This window comes from Coenobita brevimanus, chromosome 50, assembly GCF_032717465.1.
Source record: "Coenobita brevimanus isolate Jiangsu-jjx chromosome 50, ASM3271746v2, whole genome shotgun sequence".
Lineage (NCBI taxonomy): Eukaryota > Metazoa > Arthropoda > Malacostraca > Decapoda > Coenobitidae > Coenobita > Coenobita brevimanus.
The window spans coordinates 53,256,420-53,272,327 of NC_137003.1; the positions used below are offsets into that span (position 1 = coordinate 53,256,420).

The 15,908-nt window shown below is 44.4% G+C and overlaps 1 protein-coding gene across 1 annotated transcript in view; it reads left to right on the plus strand.

Moving 5' to 3' along the window:
- Positions 1 to 8,993: 8,993 nt before the first annotated feature.
- LOC145399669 (sodium-dependent noradrenaline transporter-like) overlaps positions 8,994 to 15,908 on the plus strand; it is a 102,947-nt gene continuing 96,032 nt past the window's right edge. Inside the window, exon 1 of the mRNA XM_080272210.1 lies at positions 8,994 to 9,212. Coding sequence (XP_080128336.1) covers positions 9,168 to 9,212 — 45 coding nt within the window. The 5' untranslated portion in view covers positions 8,994 to 9,167. The remainder of the gene's footprint in view (positions 9,213 to 15,908) is intronic.

The following is a 15,908-nucleotide window of genomic DNA, read 5'->3' on the forward strand; positions in this document are numbered from 1 at the left end:
GACTATGTATTTCCGGTTGGGTGAAGGTTGGGTCTGGATTATGGCTTCACTACGATCCTTACAACTACGATACTTTTCTTGCTTATTCTGACTACTGTTTGTTTCACTTTAATTTGGTTTATAATTATCATTTCCCCAGTTTAAATGCTGACGTGTAACAGTGCTGTGGAAAGGATGTAAGATGTAGAGTAGTAGTATCTGATTCTGCCGTCGAGATACGACGAAAATCTGGATCAAGTTAAAGTGAAGGAAGTGTAGACGATTTTATTTTACAGCGTTCACGATTGAAATGGTGAGCGTAGCCTGTAAAAGAAAAGAGCAAAATATGTGACAAGGAAATTTGAGTGAAATGGTGGCTGAATAAAAGCGATTGGAAAAGAATGTGAATGAGTGTGATAATGGAGAGAGAGAGAGAGAGAGAGAGAGAGAGAGAACACGAAGGCATGAAAAAAAAAAATGGTCATATATGAAATACAACTACTGAATGAAATTTGGAAAGGTATTTGTAAGAGTGCGAAGTTACGAAATGTGAGAATGAAGGTAACAGGAACTGAAAGAATTATACGAAAGAAAACTTAAATATTGGAGAAGGTGTTTGGTGAGAGGTTAAGAAATGAGAGTGAAGGCAATTGTGACTGAAGGAAGTGAAGGATAGAGTATAGTTGAATGAAACTTGAAAAGTGTTTGTAAGAGTGAGGGGAAATAGGAGTGAAGGTTACAGCAACTGAGAGTGCAAGAGAACAATAAAAGCCTTGTACGGAAGAAAAAGTTGAGTGCGATGTAGATTAGGTGCGTGTTTGGCAGGAGTAAAGGTACAAGAATTTGAGAGTGTACGAAGGATGTGTTCAAAAGAAAACTATTGAATTAAATTATTGATATAGATTGTATGAAACCTAGTGAGAGCGAGAGAAAAGTACCAGCAGGGAAAGAAGAGTGTGGCAATATAAGACCGTAAAGGAAGAAAAAAATGAGAGAGGGCATTGACAGTACAAGCGAAAGAAGGAGAGAGTGAGTAAGAGCGTGTGGAAAGTACAAGGAATGAAGGAACGAGGGAATGAGTGAATGAGAGGGAGTGCAAATGAAAAGGAAAGACTGAGTGTGCTAAATCTGAGTGTAAGCGAGAGGACAGTGAATAGCTTTGTGTGTGTGTGTGTGTGTGTGTGTGTGTGTGTGTGAGAGAGAGAGAGAGAGAGAGAGAGAGAATGAAATTTGAGTGCAAGATGGAATGGAAGAGTGAATGATAATGTATCAATGTGTGAGAGAGAAATGCAAGCCAAGGAAGGAAAAACGAGTGTGTGAAAAATGCAAGCGAAGGAATGAGTGAGTGATAATGATAGCATGGCGAAAGCGAAAGCAAACGAAGATGAGAATGAATGTGAGAGAGGGAGAGTGCGTGTGAAAAGTGCTAGTGAGACAGGGAAAAGTGAGCGAGAGTGAGTGCAGGCGGGCAAGGAAGAGAGCGAATTAGTGCAGGCAAGGCAAGGAAGAGAGCGAGTGAGTGCAGGCAAGGCAAGGAAGAGAGCGAGGGAGTGCGAGGGGTGTTAGGCCCTACACCTGGCAGTCGACGGCTCACAGGATTTTCCCCACACAACCAACACCAGTGACCGCACCTGCCTGCCCGCCTCCAGCCTCACCTCTGTCAGTCTGCCCCCCCCCCTTCTCTCTCTCTCTCTCTCTCTCTCTCTCTCTCCACCTGGGTTGTGTTGCAGTGTCAGGCAGGCACAAAGGGAACGAAATTTGGTGTAAAAATATGTCACAGTTTACGTTGAAGTTGCACAGGTAGCACTTTCTTCAGCCAAAGTGTTTTCACCTAAGGAATAGTAGTATCAGCCATCGCGTTAAATATTTAGAGCTTGCATGATACCTGATTGAAAGCCATGACGATCGCCGCCTCTTTAGCAATAACGGATGTATGCAATGAAAATGCAGTAAATATGAAATGCTTGAGTGAGGCAAGGAGGCATCGTGTTGCATATTGGGCGTGGGATTTGCCAAACTTAAGGCAAACTCAAAATTATTGCCATCCCGTAGGTAACATTATAGTGAAAATTCAGTATATGCGAAATGTTTGTGAGGGAAGAGGAGCGTTGGTGTGTGGGAGAGGGAGGGAGGGAGAGGTGGGGAGAGGGAGGGAGGGAGAGGTGGGGAGAGGGAAGGAGTGTTATAAAGAACAGGTCAGCTGAAAATAATGGATAAATGCAATGGAGAAAATAAATACTGGTACAAGATGAAGGAGGATAAATGAGCGTGAGCGTTGGGGGAAGGAAGGGGAAAGGGGAGAAGGAAGATGAGGAAAGGGAAAGACATGCGGGCAATATTTTAATGCAAAGATGAATATAAAGTGTCTTGAATGAGGAAAGATGAGCGTGGGTGTGCTGGGGAGGGAGTGAGGGAGGGGGATGGAGGGGAAGGGGAGAGGAAAGAGGAGGAAAAAGAGAGAACTGCCGGTAATAATGATAAATACAGTAAAAACACAACACGAAATGTTTGAGGGAAGATGAGCGTGCGTGTGCGAGGGAGGGAGGGAAGTGGAGGCAATGAGGGAGGGAAAAAGAGGTAAATAGAGAGCTTCTGGAAATAACAGATGAATGCAAGGAAAATAAAATGAAGACGTGTTTGCGAGCGAGGGAAGATGAGCGTGGGTGTGAGGGGGGGGGTTGGTAGGGGGGAGTGAGGGAGGAAGAATGTGAGGTGGGGGAGGGAAAAAGTAATGGGAGAGCTGCAGGTAATAATATAGAAATTTAATGAAAATGAAACAACTACAGAAAGTTTGCTAAGGAAGATGAGCGTAGGTGTGCGGGGGAGGGGAGGAGGGGGAAGGAAGGAGGGAGGATGTGAGGAGGGGGGAGGGGAAGAAGGTAAAAGGACAAAGTTGCCGCGTATTGATTTTATCCTGAGGAGGGCCCAGCCCCTGCCTGACTCTCCAGCCTCCCTCCTCCCTGTCTCCCATGTCAGGCCGGCACCCTCCCTGCCCGCACTGACCTTGAGGCAAAAATGTTGTCCAGGCACGATCCAAGTTTGAGTGTGTGCATGTGCATGAATTTGTGCGAGGTGCCTGGAGCTGCTGCTGCGTCTGGCAACACTTTTAGGGGCGCGGGCAACAGCCAGGGAATATAATTATCAAAGATCTTAAGGAGTTTCCTGGATAAACACGTCGTCAAGGCAGTTTAGTAATATCAGTATCAGAAATCGTTTTGTTTTTCATATTCTTCGACTTTAATATTTGCTGTGGAGTAGTTGCATGAGTAAAGGCGAAAGAAGCTACAAGCAGTCTGATACACGACTTAAGCTTAAGATGGTTTGTAAGGCCGGGCAGCAGAGGAGCCGTTGATCCTCTCTTGAACCCTTAAACACGCTTATCACACCACCTGGCCATGCAGAGATCGCCTGGGATATTTTCGGATTTTTCAGTTACGTCCTTCCCTCACCCTCAGAAAATGTGAGCAGTTTAAAATTTGTAATGCCTGTAACCCCCACCAAGCTGCAGTAGTGTAATGAGAAAATTATAACAGAATAAGCAAATAAAATGAAGTGAGCAGACACCAAATCCTCTCCCTCCTGGCTAAATGTCGTCAAGGACCTGCTGGGTTAATGTTCTTCCAGACCAGAATGAGTCAGGAGATAAGCAAATTAACACACTCATTTTGACATTTAGACAATACATTATCATGGCTGCGATTAACAACACACCAGGATTTCACCTTGGTATTCAGAGCGTGTTCTGTGCCGTCATTTGCATACAGATAGGCTAGTTGGTGATAAAAATGCACGTGTGTCCTTAATTACAGCCATCCTTCCACCACTTAACTATTCCCTAACATGTGACACGGACACTTGCTGCGCAACCTCATAAAACTACCAATATAAATGCCCGTCACCCGCCCTTCAACCTCGTTTCATGTGCAGTTCAAGTTACACACCTGTGGCCTGGCACAGACTTACGATCCGTTGCATGTTGCCATAAGTTTTTATTTTATTTTATTTTATTTTATTTAATGACGGAACGTAATAGCCAAAGTGTTAAATGCAAACCAGATTTTGATGATTACTGTATCGTAACTATGATTTGTTTATCCAGGATGGACAAGGAAAGGAGATAGCGTAATATTACCACATCTCCTGAAAAACATACCCAATTACAGTGATGTAATTAGCGATAATCACACTTTAATTTTGTGAATCCGTGAGCTGATATCCTTGCCCATGATTTCCTTCCAAAAATCTTTTGAGTCCTTAATGTACGAATGATCAGTTTTATGGAAATGAACAACGAAGAGGCTATGCAATGGCAGGAGGCGCCTCCGATGCAGTTGCAGCCTCAGCTAGTATCTCAAAAACAGTGAAGCCCGCACCTTTCACTGCAGTGTACGAGGGCTGTGTATGACCACATCGTCGTAGCTATGCCCTCTGCATCTGATTACTTTAATGTAAAATGTGTTGTTATTTATGTTAACAGCTTCACTCCTCCCTACTCAGACTCAGATCTTCCTGCACAAGTAATTATTGGGTATCGATTAGGACTTAAATGTTTACGGCGTGGTATCCTTGGTACCCTCGTGTCGTGGTGACTGGCCATATCGCGTGCCTGACGTTGGGAGTCTAGGCTTGTTGGTTATTTAATTAAGGGGACCACATCTACTGTGGTGATAAATATGGTTTTAAGTTTCCATTCATCAGGGAAAAAACTACACGCGGTTTTTCGTACCGTAGTTTTCACGTTGATTGAGGTTGTGTGGATACATTTATATTTATTGTAAGTCATAATTATATGTTCAAAATATTGTTATTCAAGCCACCGTCAGTAAATCCACCCCTCTTTATCAGTTGTGTAAGTTATTTTCTTTCAAAGTGAGTGCACTGATGATGCATGTCTGCCTGCAGCGCTTTGAGCTTGGAAAGAATGGGGCTTTTACAACAGCCATCTGATGCGGATATTTTTCGCGGAAGCTTCTGTTGTCCGGTATGGTAATTTGATTTATGTATTGTTCTGGGCTTCGTCGTAAATATTAATGTGGAAGCAGACAAAAGGAGTGTAATATAATATCCCATAGGCCCTACATAAAGGCTAAACACAAGGTCTCTGACTTATAATGCTGATGGTATATTTTGTTTATAATGCAACCACTCCGAGCCGGTGACATTTCACTCCTTCAATATGAGGACGTATTTATCGTATTCTTTTTACCGGTAGACACTTCAGTTACCCAATGAATTCGACAAGGTGTCTTCTGTAGTCATGTCACTGGACGAATACAGTATATTGATCTTAGGAAAGACTTGTAGTAGTGAAGGGATAAATGAAGGTACCTAGTGTCGAACCCCTCTAGTCCGAAAGTCTCTCCTAAGCCTAGTAAAGTCCTCTGATGATAGCAAGAATAAATTAAAGCGTCATCGGAGTGAAGGATTTCCACTCGTAGGTGAGGCATGGGAATGTCCCCATTAAACACCTTCATGTGGTGGTGTCTTTATGACTGCTACCCCCACAGTGTACCGGTATGAAACATCTCCGTAACCTCTAACTATGGACGTACGGAACTGCAAAGGAGCGAAATTACAGCGCGGTAAGGGGGTCGTATTCTTATTGACGAGAGATTTCGTAACACATCTCAATCAGCTACTCATTTTTATGGACTTTGATATCACCTAGCATTAAAGTGATGCATTTTTTGTCGAATATATATATATATATATATATATATATATATATATATATATATATATATATATATATATATATATATATATATATATATATATAGTTATAGTTATGCAGAACGTATGGTAACTTAAGGTGCTATGAAGTATTTCGTGCTAAAGAAATTACGACCCAGGATCCGTGTTTATCAAGGATTTTAACCATAATCAAGATGTCTGCACAGAATTTGACTTAACGTAAGTCGTTTTTCGTATTTTCCACTTTAATATTCACTCTGCTTTGATCGTGAAGTGTAAGGTAGGTGTGCGTGAAATTTTATATATATATATATATATATATATATATATATATATATATATATATATATATATATATATATATATATATATATATATATATATATATATATATATATATAGATATATATAGATATATAGATAGATAGATAGATAGATACACACACACACACACACACACACACACACACACACACACACACACACACACACACACACACACACACACACACACACACACACACACACACACACACACACACACACACACACACACACACAGCACACACTCAAGAAAATTTGTGAATATGGAACCATGGTTGTGGGGATAGGAGGAGGGGTCACAGCCTTGCCCCCGCCTCGCCTCCTCTTCCTTCACATATTAAAAATAATTACCATCATCACCGTTTCACTACCTCCAGTCACTTTTTTTTTTTTCCATGTGCCATGCCATCATCATTGTTGCATTATCGTGTCAAGCCTTTTCCGTCATCATCCTTCCTACCTCCCGTCATTAGCAACGTTGTGGAAGTGGGTGAAGATGATACGGTGTGAAAAAATAGGAAGAGGGTGAAACCGTTAGAGCCGTTAGTCCTTCAGCCATCATTGTCATCGGTATAATGTATTCTTCCTTGTCAGTCTTCACGTTCTTGCTCTCTCCTCGTCCTGCGTACCTCATCATTTATCGCTTTTCGTTCTCTGCTGATCTCTCTCTCTCTCTCTCTCTCTCTCTCTCTCTCTCTCTCTCTCTCTCTCTCTCTCTCACCTCACCACCATCCCACCCTCCACCACCATCCCAGTATCCCTCACCCACCACCATCCCTCTCCCTCTCCCTCACCCACCTCCATCCCTCACCCTCGCTCCATCACCATCTCTCACCCTCACTCCACCACCATCTCTCATCCTCCACCACCATCCCTCTCCCTCACCCACCTCCATCCCTCACCCTCGCTCCATCACCATCTCTCACCCTCACTCCACCACCATCTCTCATCCTCCACCACCATCCCTCTCCCTCACCCACCTCCATCCCTCATCCTCACCTACCACCATCCCTCATCCTCACCTACCACCATCCCTCTCTCCCTCACCCACCACCATCCCTCTCTCCCTTACCCACCACCATCCCTCTCTCCCTCACCCACCACCATCCCTCTCTCCCTTACCCACCACCATCCCTCTCTCCCTCACCCACCACCATCCCTCTCTCCCTTACCCACCACCATCCCTCTCTCCCTCACCCACCACCATCCCTCACCCCCACTCCACCATCCCTCCCTCCCAGCCTTCACTGCCGTCCCACTGTTCCTTAGCTCTCTACTGCATCATCCTTGGTATCGTCAGTTAATCTTATTTTGCTGGGGAGTTTCTTCTTGTAGTCAGAAGGTTAACTTATGCACACATACATCATGTATATATCCTACCCAACTCAGGCTCTTGTGACTCATTCTCTCTCTCTCTAACACACACACACACACACACACACACACACACACACACACACACACACACACACACACACACACACACACACACACATCGACGGAAAGCGAAGGTCTAGCACAATGAACCCCCAATTTTGTCATTTAGTATAGCCAGTACGAGGTTCCTGCATTGTTCTGACGTTGCACAGCGGGAGTCAACAAGCCCTCGCTCCCCCACGTATTCTTTAGATTTCCAATAAGCCTTTCCTGGGATCTGGGCGCGAAGAATTGAAGTGCGAGGTGGTTGGTTTAGATTCTATTGGCTGCCAGGAGTGCATTGTGTCCGGCCGGGGATTTATTTATTTATTTTTTTTTCCCCATCGCGGTTTTTGCGTCGGCGAGTGGGCTTTGGTTGAGGACTAGGCTAAAATTTGCTTTTAGTTAGATGTGTGGGATGTTAATTACAGGGTCAGCGTTCATAAATTTCCTTGAGTTGATGTTAGTATGTAGCGGGTATGTTTGCTCGTTTGTAGCCTGGTATCCTTACATCTTACTCATACAGTAGCGAAACACTTAGCCACTAATCCATAGTTAATATTAAAGTGAAAAAAAAAAAGTCAAAATGCTGTTCTTGGATAACTACTTACTGATATGAGGACTTGTTTTTCGTAAAATATGAAGAATCTTTATGCATACGGCACCAGGTCTTGAGCGTTGGGCGGGGGTGTAGGCTGGTCGATATTGTGGTTTTTACACTCTGATAATCTTCATGACGCCTTACACTCTTTGTTCTGTTACCACGCTCTCCAGATTCTTTGACTGCTGGGATTAATGTGCGTGTATTTGTCTAGGCTTTGTGTGCAGAGAGTAGCCTGAAGTAGATTTTAATTGTGATGGTTGAAAGTAATGAATTTATTGATTATTTTGGAAGTGAATGGAGGTCTTTCATGTCATGTCATTAGAGGGAATAGACTGTCCTTGGCCTGTACCGGTACCCGTAAATGTAGGCTGGTGGATTACGGCAGCCTAGCCTCGGGCCCTTATACCTCGGAGCAGGTGTTGTGGTACCGGCTGATACCATTTATACAACATAATGTACAAAAGGCCTGACGGTACAGTGTATGGATTCTGTCTTCATAGCTCTAAGTGTGAGAGATGGCTGTTGCATGCTCGAAGGATTAATGCTTATCATCATAAACTTCTTTTGTCTTGCAGTAATGTATAGTCAGTAACACGTACCGTACTTTTTTGTCACTGAAAATGGTAACATGTGTGATTGTTGTTTACCATTATTAACAAGCTTACTTTTCCATTGCAGTCAGCTACAACTCTGAAAAAGAACTACTAGATTTACACCCCTGAAAATAGTAATTGGTGAGAGTGTGTTTTTGTAATTTATTTTCCATCGCAGTGAATTAAAACAGACGAACTTTTGGATTGCAGTGATTTATTATAGATGAACTTGTGGATTAACTCTGAAAATGATGTCGGTATCATGTGATAGTGTAGTATGATGATAACAGAGTGTACAGCAGCAATATCCGTTGTACAAAGATCCTTGACAAACAGATCTTGAACAGCAGTAACAGCAGCAATATTGAGGAGCCCCAGATACTTTCAGTGTGTGTTCAGGATGTGCGAGTGAGGGGCAGACAGTTAAGGTGTGCTAGTGCGTGGAAGGGAGGCTACTTGCTGGCCCCGTCACACCCAGACACGCTGGCACGAATGTAAAGTGAGGAGGAGCTACAGCGAGCAAGGCCAGTCAGCCCAGCCACCCGTCATGACCCAGGATGAGGTGGCGTAAATCACAAGGGTTCGATCTGCCTGAAGACGAGGTAGGTACGCAGTCACTCATATCCATCTGTATCTGCTTGTATCTATCTATCTGCCTGTCTGTCAGTCTGTCTGTCGATCTGTCTGTCTACTTGTATACTCCTTTTACTTTAACTTTGCCTGGAGTTGCCAAATCTCCATTTTGGAAGCCTAGTAGCTACAGTAGTTTGACACTGGAATACGATGTCACGAAAAAATTATGGGAAAAATGTCTTAATATTCGCTTATCCTGCCACTGAGTCACTTCGAATAAGCTACTTGAGAAGGAAAATCTAGGCCATGATAAGGTGAAATAACAACAATACAGAGCAGGGCCTTGTACATTAACACCTGAATCACCTGTATTCAGACGTAAATTATTCCATTACGTACGTCTGGATAAAAACCGGAAGAACACCCCGTTTCATTAGGTCACGTTCTGGCCAAGGTGTTTCTCAATGCTAGACATAATGCAGGAGACAGTCACAAGCGGAGGAGCCAGAGCGTGACCCAGGGAAACGGCTTGTTCTTCCAGCTTTAATCCCGATCGAACAGTTTGCATCTGAATATATCCGATTTTGATCTCCATGTGGAAAGGCCCGAAGCATGACTACAGTTCGTCCATCTTAGCTTAACTTGGTGGAAATTTTAGTCTTTTTCAAGCCTCTGTAGCTCGGTGACATAAGGAAATACTATGGCTCTGCATATTTTCCATAGCACTTCTTCGGGATATAGCACCTTATTCTACTGTTAACTTCTTGTTAAAGCTCATCGCTCATGATAGAGGGATGGCAGTTTTAGACCAAATTAGACAGACTGTTGTATGAGGGTAACGAGTTTTTCCTCAGTTCGTGATGTAATGTACTGCTTTTCTGATAAGGCCTGGTGATCATCCAGTTCTGGAAAATTATTAACCTTGGCAGTAACATGACGTTGTATTTTCTGTTCTTGCTATCTCCTGACGATTTTTGCCAGCTTAAGAGAGACTTCTTGAATTGGGTAGGTGAGATAAAGCCTTTATCACTGTCTTCTCGACAAGAGCTCACCAACATTGAATAAGAAGGTGGAAGTGGCAAGAATAAACCCAGACAAGTCGCCTTTGGGGTGAAGGGGTCGAAATGTTATAATTGTTCCCAGTAGCCTGTGTGTGTGTGTGTGTGTGTGTGTGTGTGTGTGTGTGTGTGTGTGTGTGTGTGTGTGTGCAGCACGAGGGCAGCACATGGTTGTGCCACTCAGTGCTGTAGCCACTGTCGTGCCGCGCTTCCTAGTGACTGGCCTGCCCCGGCCTTGATTTTTTTTTTTTTTTGGGGGGGGAGGGGGAGGGGGAGGTGTGTGTTGCCACGTGCGGCGCCGGGGAAGTGGTGTGGATGTGGTCTGTGAATGTGGTGTGGAGTGGTGGGGTTTATGGCTGTAGGTGTAGGTTTGCGGTCTGTGGATGTGGTGTCATGTGGTTATTGGTGTGATGTGGGTGTGTGGTGTAGTGTGGGCGTGGGTGTTGATGTGGTGTACAGTGGTTGTAGGGGTGGGTGTGCCGTCTGTAGGTAGGCTTAACTGGCACCTTCATCACTACCCTACCACCTTATTTAGCCACCACTACCACTTTACTCCCTGTTCCTTTATATTTAATCTAAATGTAGCTTACCAGTAACGTAAACCTCACAGAATAACGTCACTTAGCCGACTAATGTAACGTAAGACTAATCCAAGCTAGCAGACTAACGTAACTTGTACAAGCCCAAACAGACAGCTGAATCTAACCAAATCTAAAGTCCCCGTAACACACAAGCCTAACTTAACGTAACTGATGGACCTTCCTTGAAAGTAAAATACGTAAATCGTCTACAGTTTTGACATTTGTACCTGGAGGTCAGTTTGTAAACTCGACAAAGCCTTAAGCTGTGTGTGTGGTTGCTTTTATGGTTATCCGTATGTCGTCATTCACACAGTTACCAAGCACTTCGTAATTAAATTAGTGAATATTAGTGTAAAAAATGTGGCGGTAGTTAATTTATGGAGACATATATCCCTTGGTATAGGAGAGGAACGCCTTCATGTAGTGGTATGGTTATGCAAACGTCCCTCCGTTCCCTCTCAGTCACTCGAAATAGGATGGTATACTGCAGGATGAGGACAGCTTCAGCCTGCAGTTCACTGGGTTCACGTTTAGAATGAACCTGGGGCTACAGTTCCTACTACTACATAAACAGGCTTCTGGGTGGTGGGAGGGAAGGAAGGGATGAAGGGAACTGTGGGGTTCAGATGAGTGCACCTGGGCAGTCTGTGGGGCTCTGTGTCCTGCCCCTCTCAAATCAACGGGTCTTGGCTGTGCAGTGTGTGGGGTCTGGCTGGGCGGACCGAACATTACATCACCCCTGTCCCCTCTCCCCCACACACACACACATGCACATGCACCAATATTTACTTCATTGTTTGTAATTTGTTCGTTTTGTTGTTTTAGTGTTGTATTTACGTGCTCGTTGTATTGATATATTTGATGAGTTATTTGTTTATTTCTTACACCTGTGGCTTTTTCACGTAAAGGAGGGGAGAGTGGAGCTTTTTTTTTTTTTTTTTTTTTTTGAGACGGAGGGAAGAATTGGAATTATTATTATTATTATTATTTTTTGGGGGGTAATGCAGTGAGCCTTTGACAACTCGTATGGCTTTGCACCAAATGAGAATGTTTTTATTTTTAATTTTCGTGTGTGTGTGTGTGTGTGTGTGTGTGTGTGTGTGTGTGTATGTGGTCAGGTTTTGAGAGTGGGAAGGAGGGGGGAGAGGAGGGTCGGTATCAAGGGAACCAGGGAGTGCAAGAGGCGTGACGAGGAGAGAGGAAGGGAGGGGGAGAGAGCAATGATAGGGAGAGGGAAGGGCTAACCGAGGGAAAACAAGGGTTGAGAGAGGGGACGTGGGGGAAAGGGGAGTGAGTGGAAAGGCGACAAGGTGAGGGAGAGGCTAACTGAGGGAGAACATGAATATCAGAGGGGAAAAAGGGGAAAGCAAGAATGGGGAAAATGGTAGTGGAAGGGAGAGAAAGAAATAGGGGGACGGAGAAGGAGGCTAACTTAGAGAAGAACGATAGTACTAGAGAAGGAAGAGGGGGGGGAGGCTGAGGGGAAAACGGCGATTGGGAGAAGGGAAGAACGAGGAAGTACTGGTATGGATAGAGAGAGAGAGAGGAAGTGGGATTAGGATAACTGAGGGTAAAGGTAGCCAGGTGAGTGGAACCTTGTCAGCCCGAGGCCGTCTTCACTTTCAACAAGATGACAACGTATTTTTATTTTTAGTCAGGCTACTACCAGACGATTTTATTCATCGTAGGGGAGACCTTTTGCAGTGAAAGGGTCAGAGAAAGCGACACCCAAACCCCATAGTTCAAAATAATCTCCCTTAAGCAGAGAAAAGTCGTCTGGAGTCTGCAGGGATTAAATAAAGAATATGTCATAGTATTGGCAAGGTTGAGTCTAATCGTCTGACGTTAACCAGAATAAAATAAAAGACGGCCAACCCCTCCAGGTCGAAAAGTCTCACTCAAACTGAAACAAAAATCGTCTAGGCTCTGGTGGATAAAATCGGGTCGTATTCTGCGTGAATTTTAATTTTAGAGACTTCGCAGTACCTTTTACTTTGTGATTTAGTCTGCCTATTACATCTCTGCATCCCTCTGCATGACATTGACGCAAACTATGTCGAAAATAAAACATTGTAAACTAAATAACGTAAAATGCAAAATATATAATCGAGGAAGATGTTCTACGAAAAATTTGTTGTTATTAAAGCGATATAAATAACTTGGAATGTCAAGGTGTAATATGCAGAATAAATCACCGATGGAAAGCGTTACCAAAGCCTTTTATGTCACTTAGAACACGCCCCAGGAATCGTGAGGAGTTATGCCACCGAAATAGCGTACCGTAGCAATGTTGTAGCGTGGCGGTAGAAGGATTAAGGGATTAGAGACATGGAGGGAGCAAGGGAGAAGACTGCAACAGGATTTGGAAGAATGGAGGAGGATTAGTGTGAAAGGAAAAGGAAATGAAGAGGAGATGTGGTAGAGGAAGAGGAAAGGAGTGTTGGAAGAGGAAAGGACAGGAGGAAATGGAAGAGGAAAAGAGACGAATTAGCCAGAGGAGGAAGAGGAAAGGAGTGGAGCTGAATATAGAGATGTAAGGCGGAAGAGGTGTGGTGGGAGAAGTGGGAAGGGGAGGAAGGGAGAAGGGAGGGGCGTGGAGATGGGGGGATTGTGTAAGGGAGGGGGAGATGGAGGGAGAGGAGTGAGGACGGAGGAATTGTGTAAGAGAGAGAAAGAGAGAAAGAGAGAGGGATGAAGGGAGGGAAGGCCTGTGTGGGAGGAAGGAAGAGGAAAAGGGAGGGAGGGGAGGCAGAGAGGAGGAGGTGTAGGGGAGGGAGTGGGGGTACAGGAATCGATTGTGCGACCTTGAAGGAGCCCAGCTGACCGTCACACTCCCACCCTACATCCCCCTCCCCACTCCCATCCTCCCTCCCTCCCTCCGCTCTCTCTATTACCCCCTCCCCTTCCCTTCACTCCCTCCCTCCCCCTACCCCTGTACCTCTCTCGTATGCCTCCTTCCCCATCTCCCTTCCCACCCGTTCCGGCATCTCTCTCTTCTGTCTCTCTCTTTCCCCTTCCCCTCACTCCCTTCCCTTCCCCCGTATCGTTCTTCTACCGCCCACCCTCAACTCTCTCCCTTCCTCACCTCTGTAAATTCATTCTTTTACCCCCTTCCTCCTCTCCTTCCTTCTCTTTCTCTCCCTCCCCACTTCCTATTTCTCTTCTGACTCTTTCTCCCATTGTCACTCTTCTGCCACCTTCCTTTTCCTCTCCATTCCTCACTGCTGTCTTCGTCCTTTACCTCCCTTCTACATCCCTTCTTCGTTCTGCTTCCTTCCCTTCCAGCTCTGTCTGCCTCCCTTCTGTTATCCCTCCCTCCTTACCACTCCCACCCTTCTCTCTCCCATATCCTTCTTCCTTCCGTCCTCCCTTCCTTCCTCACCCTTTCTCTTCCGTCGCTGCTCCTCTCTCGCTTTTTTCCCATTTTCCTCTCCCTCCCTCTATTCCGCCCCCATTCCTCCCTTTCTCTTACTCCCACATCCATCCTCGCTCCATTCCTCTCCCCATCGCTTCCCCTTCCTTATTCCATCCATCCCCATCGCGTCTTTTTTCCACACTTCCCCGTCCCTTCCTCCCCATCCCTCCCCTCCCTTCCTCCCCATCCATCCCCCTCCCTTCTTCCCCCCTCCCTCCCTCCCCACCTACGTGCCTCTTTCATTATTTTTTGCACCTAAAATTTAATATGAAGAAACAAGGACAAGAAGAACCATTAAGGGGAAAAGAAAGATAATATTTACCTCTTCCTGCGATTGTTTTTATCATTTTATTTCATTTTTGCAATCTCCAGACAAATTTATTCAACGTTGGAGAGGCTGTTGGAACTCAAGATCTTAGAAATAGCTCTCATATGCCTCTCCTCTCTAACACAACTACCTTAATGTGAACGTAATTATCCACCGGTGACCTAATTGAAGCCAGGTATTATCATCGGATTGAAGGGCCCGAAGAGTACCGGTTTAGGGTGCTGGGTAATTGAGTTTGTACACCTGAGTAACAATTGACACCTTGTTAATGTACCCCTGCTCTGTGTGTGTGTGTGTGTGTGTGTGTGTGTGTGTGTGTGTGTGTGTGTGTGTGTGTGTGTGTGTGTGTGTGTGTGTGTGTGCGCGCACTAATTCACTACATGTGTGTGCACTGTGTAAGTACGGTATAATTAGTATGGTGTAATTTTATGTAAGTCATTGATTTAGTGTATCTAAGTACCGATATGTGAGTTGTTGATTTTACAAATTATTGTATTTTGAAGAAAGTACCATACTGGTATTAATCTCTCTCTCTCTCTTTCTCTCTCTTTCTCTCTGTCGTTTGAGTGCGCAATCGCACTTGTGAAAGTGTGCGACAGTGACTTGATTAAATACAATGCTGTATATGTGAAGGTAATTTTAATTGACTGTGTTGCTATTTACTTGAACGGTTGAAGCAGTGAATGTATGTCAGGGAAGGTGAAAGGCACCATTGTAAAGAGTGTGGTACCGTACGGTGATAGAGGTGATGTGGTACAAGACAGTGAGTGAAGTGCCCGTTAGTGAAAGGTAGTGATGGTGTGGGATACTGGGTTAAAATGAGGTACCGGTGCGATGAGAGAGGTGAAGTGACACCAGAAGGTGACAGTGAAGTGGTGAAAATGAGTGAACGAGAGGGTTAGTGAGTTGAACAGGAGTACGGTGAGAGTAAGTTTGAGGCAGGAAGGGGTAGGTGAATGTGACAGAATGGGATATCAGTAGTGGTGAATAAAGTGGTGCGAATACCTCTCTGAGCTCTTCCAGGTTTACAGTCTGAAGAATTTTCATGTATCGATCCATAAGCAGCACAAGGACATTATTCAGCCTTTTTTGACAAAGGCAAAAATCCCGTCCTTCATGATATTACTTTGTTTACCAAAATTACTACGGTACATCCCAGTGTAATTCTTCGATTGATTTTGCGATAAACTTAAGTTAGTTACTGGTACCGTACTGATATTCTACATTACACATTCTTGTTCTTCATCAGTTTTTAGTACAGGAGGCTGAACGAATCTGTTGCATATAATTTCAATTTTCTTCATTAACCTTCAAGCCAGATTTCATTTATTTCCTTCTTCAAC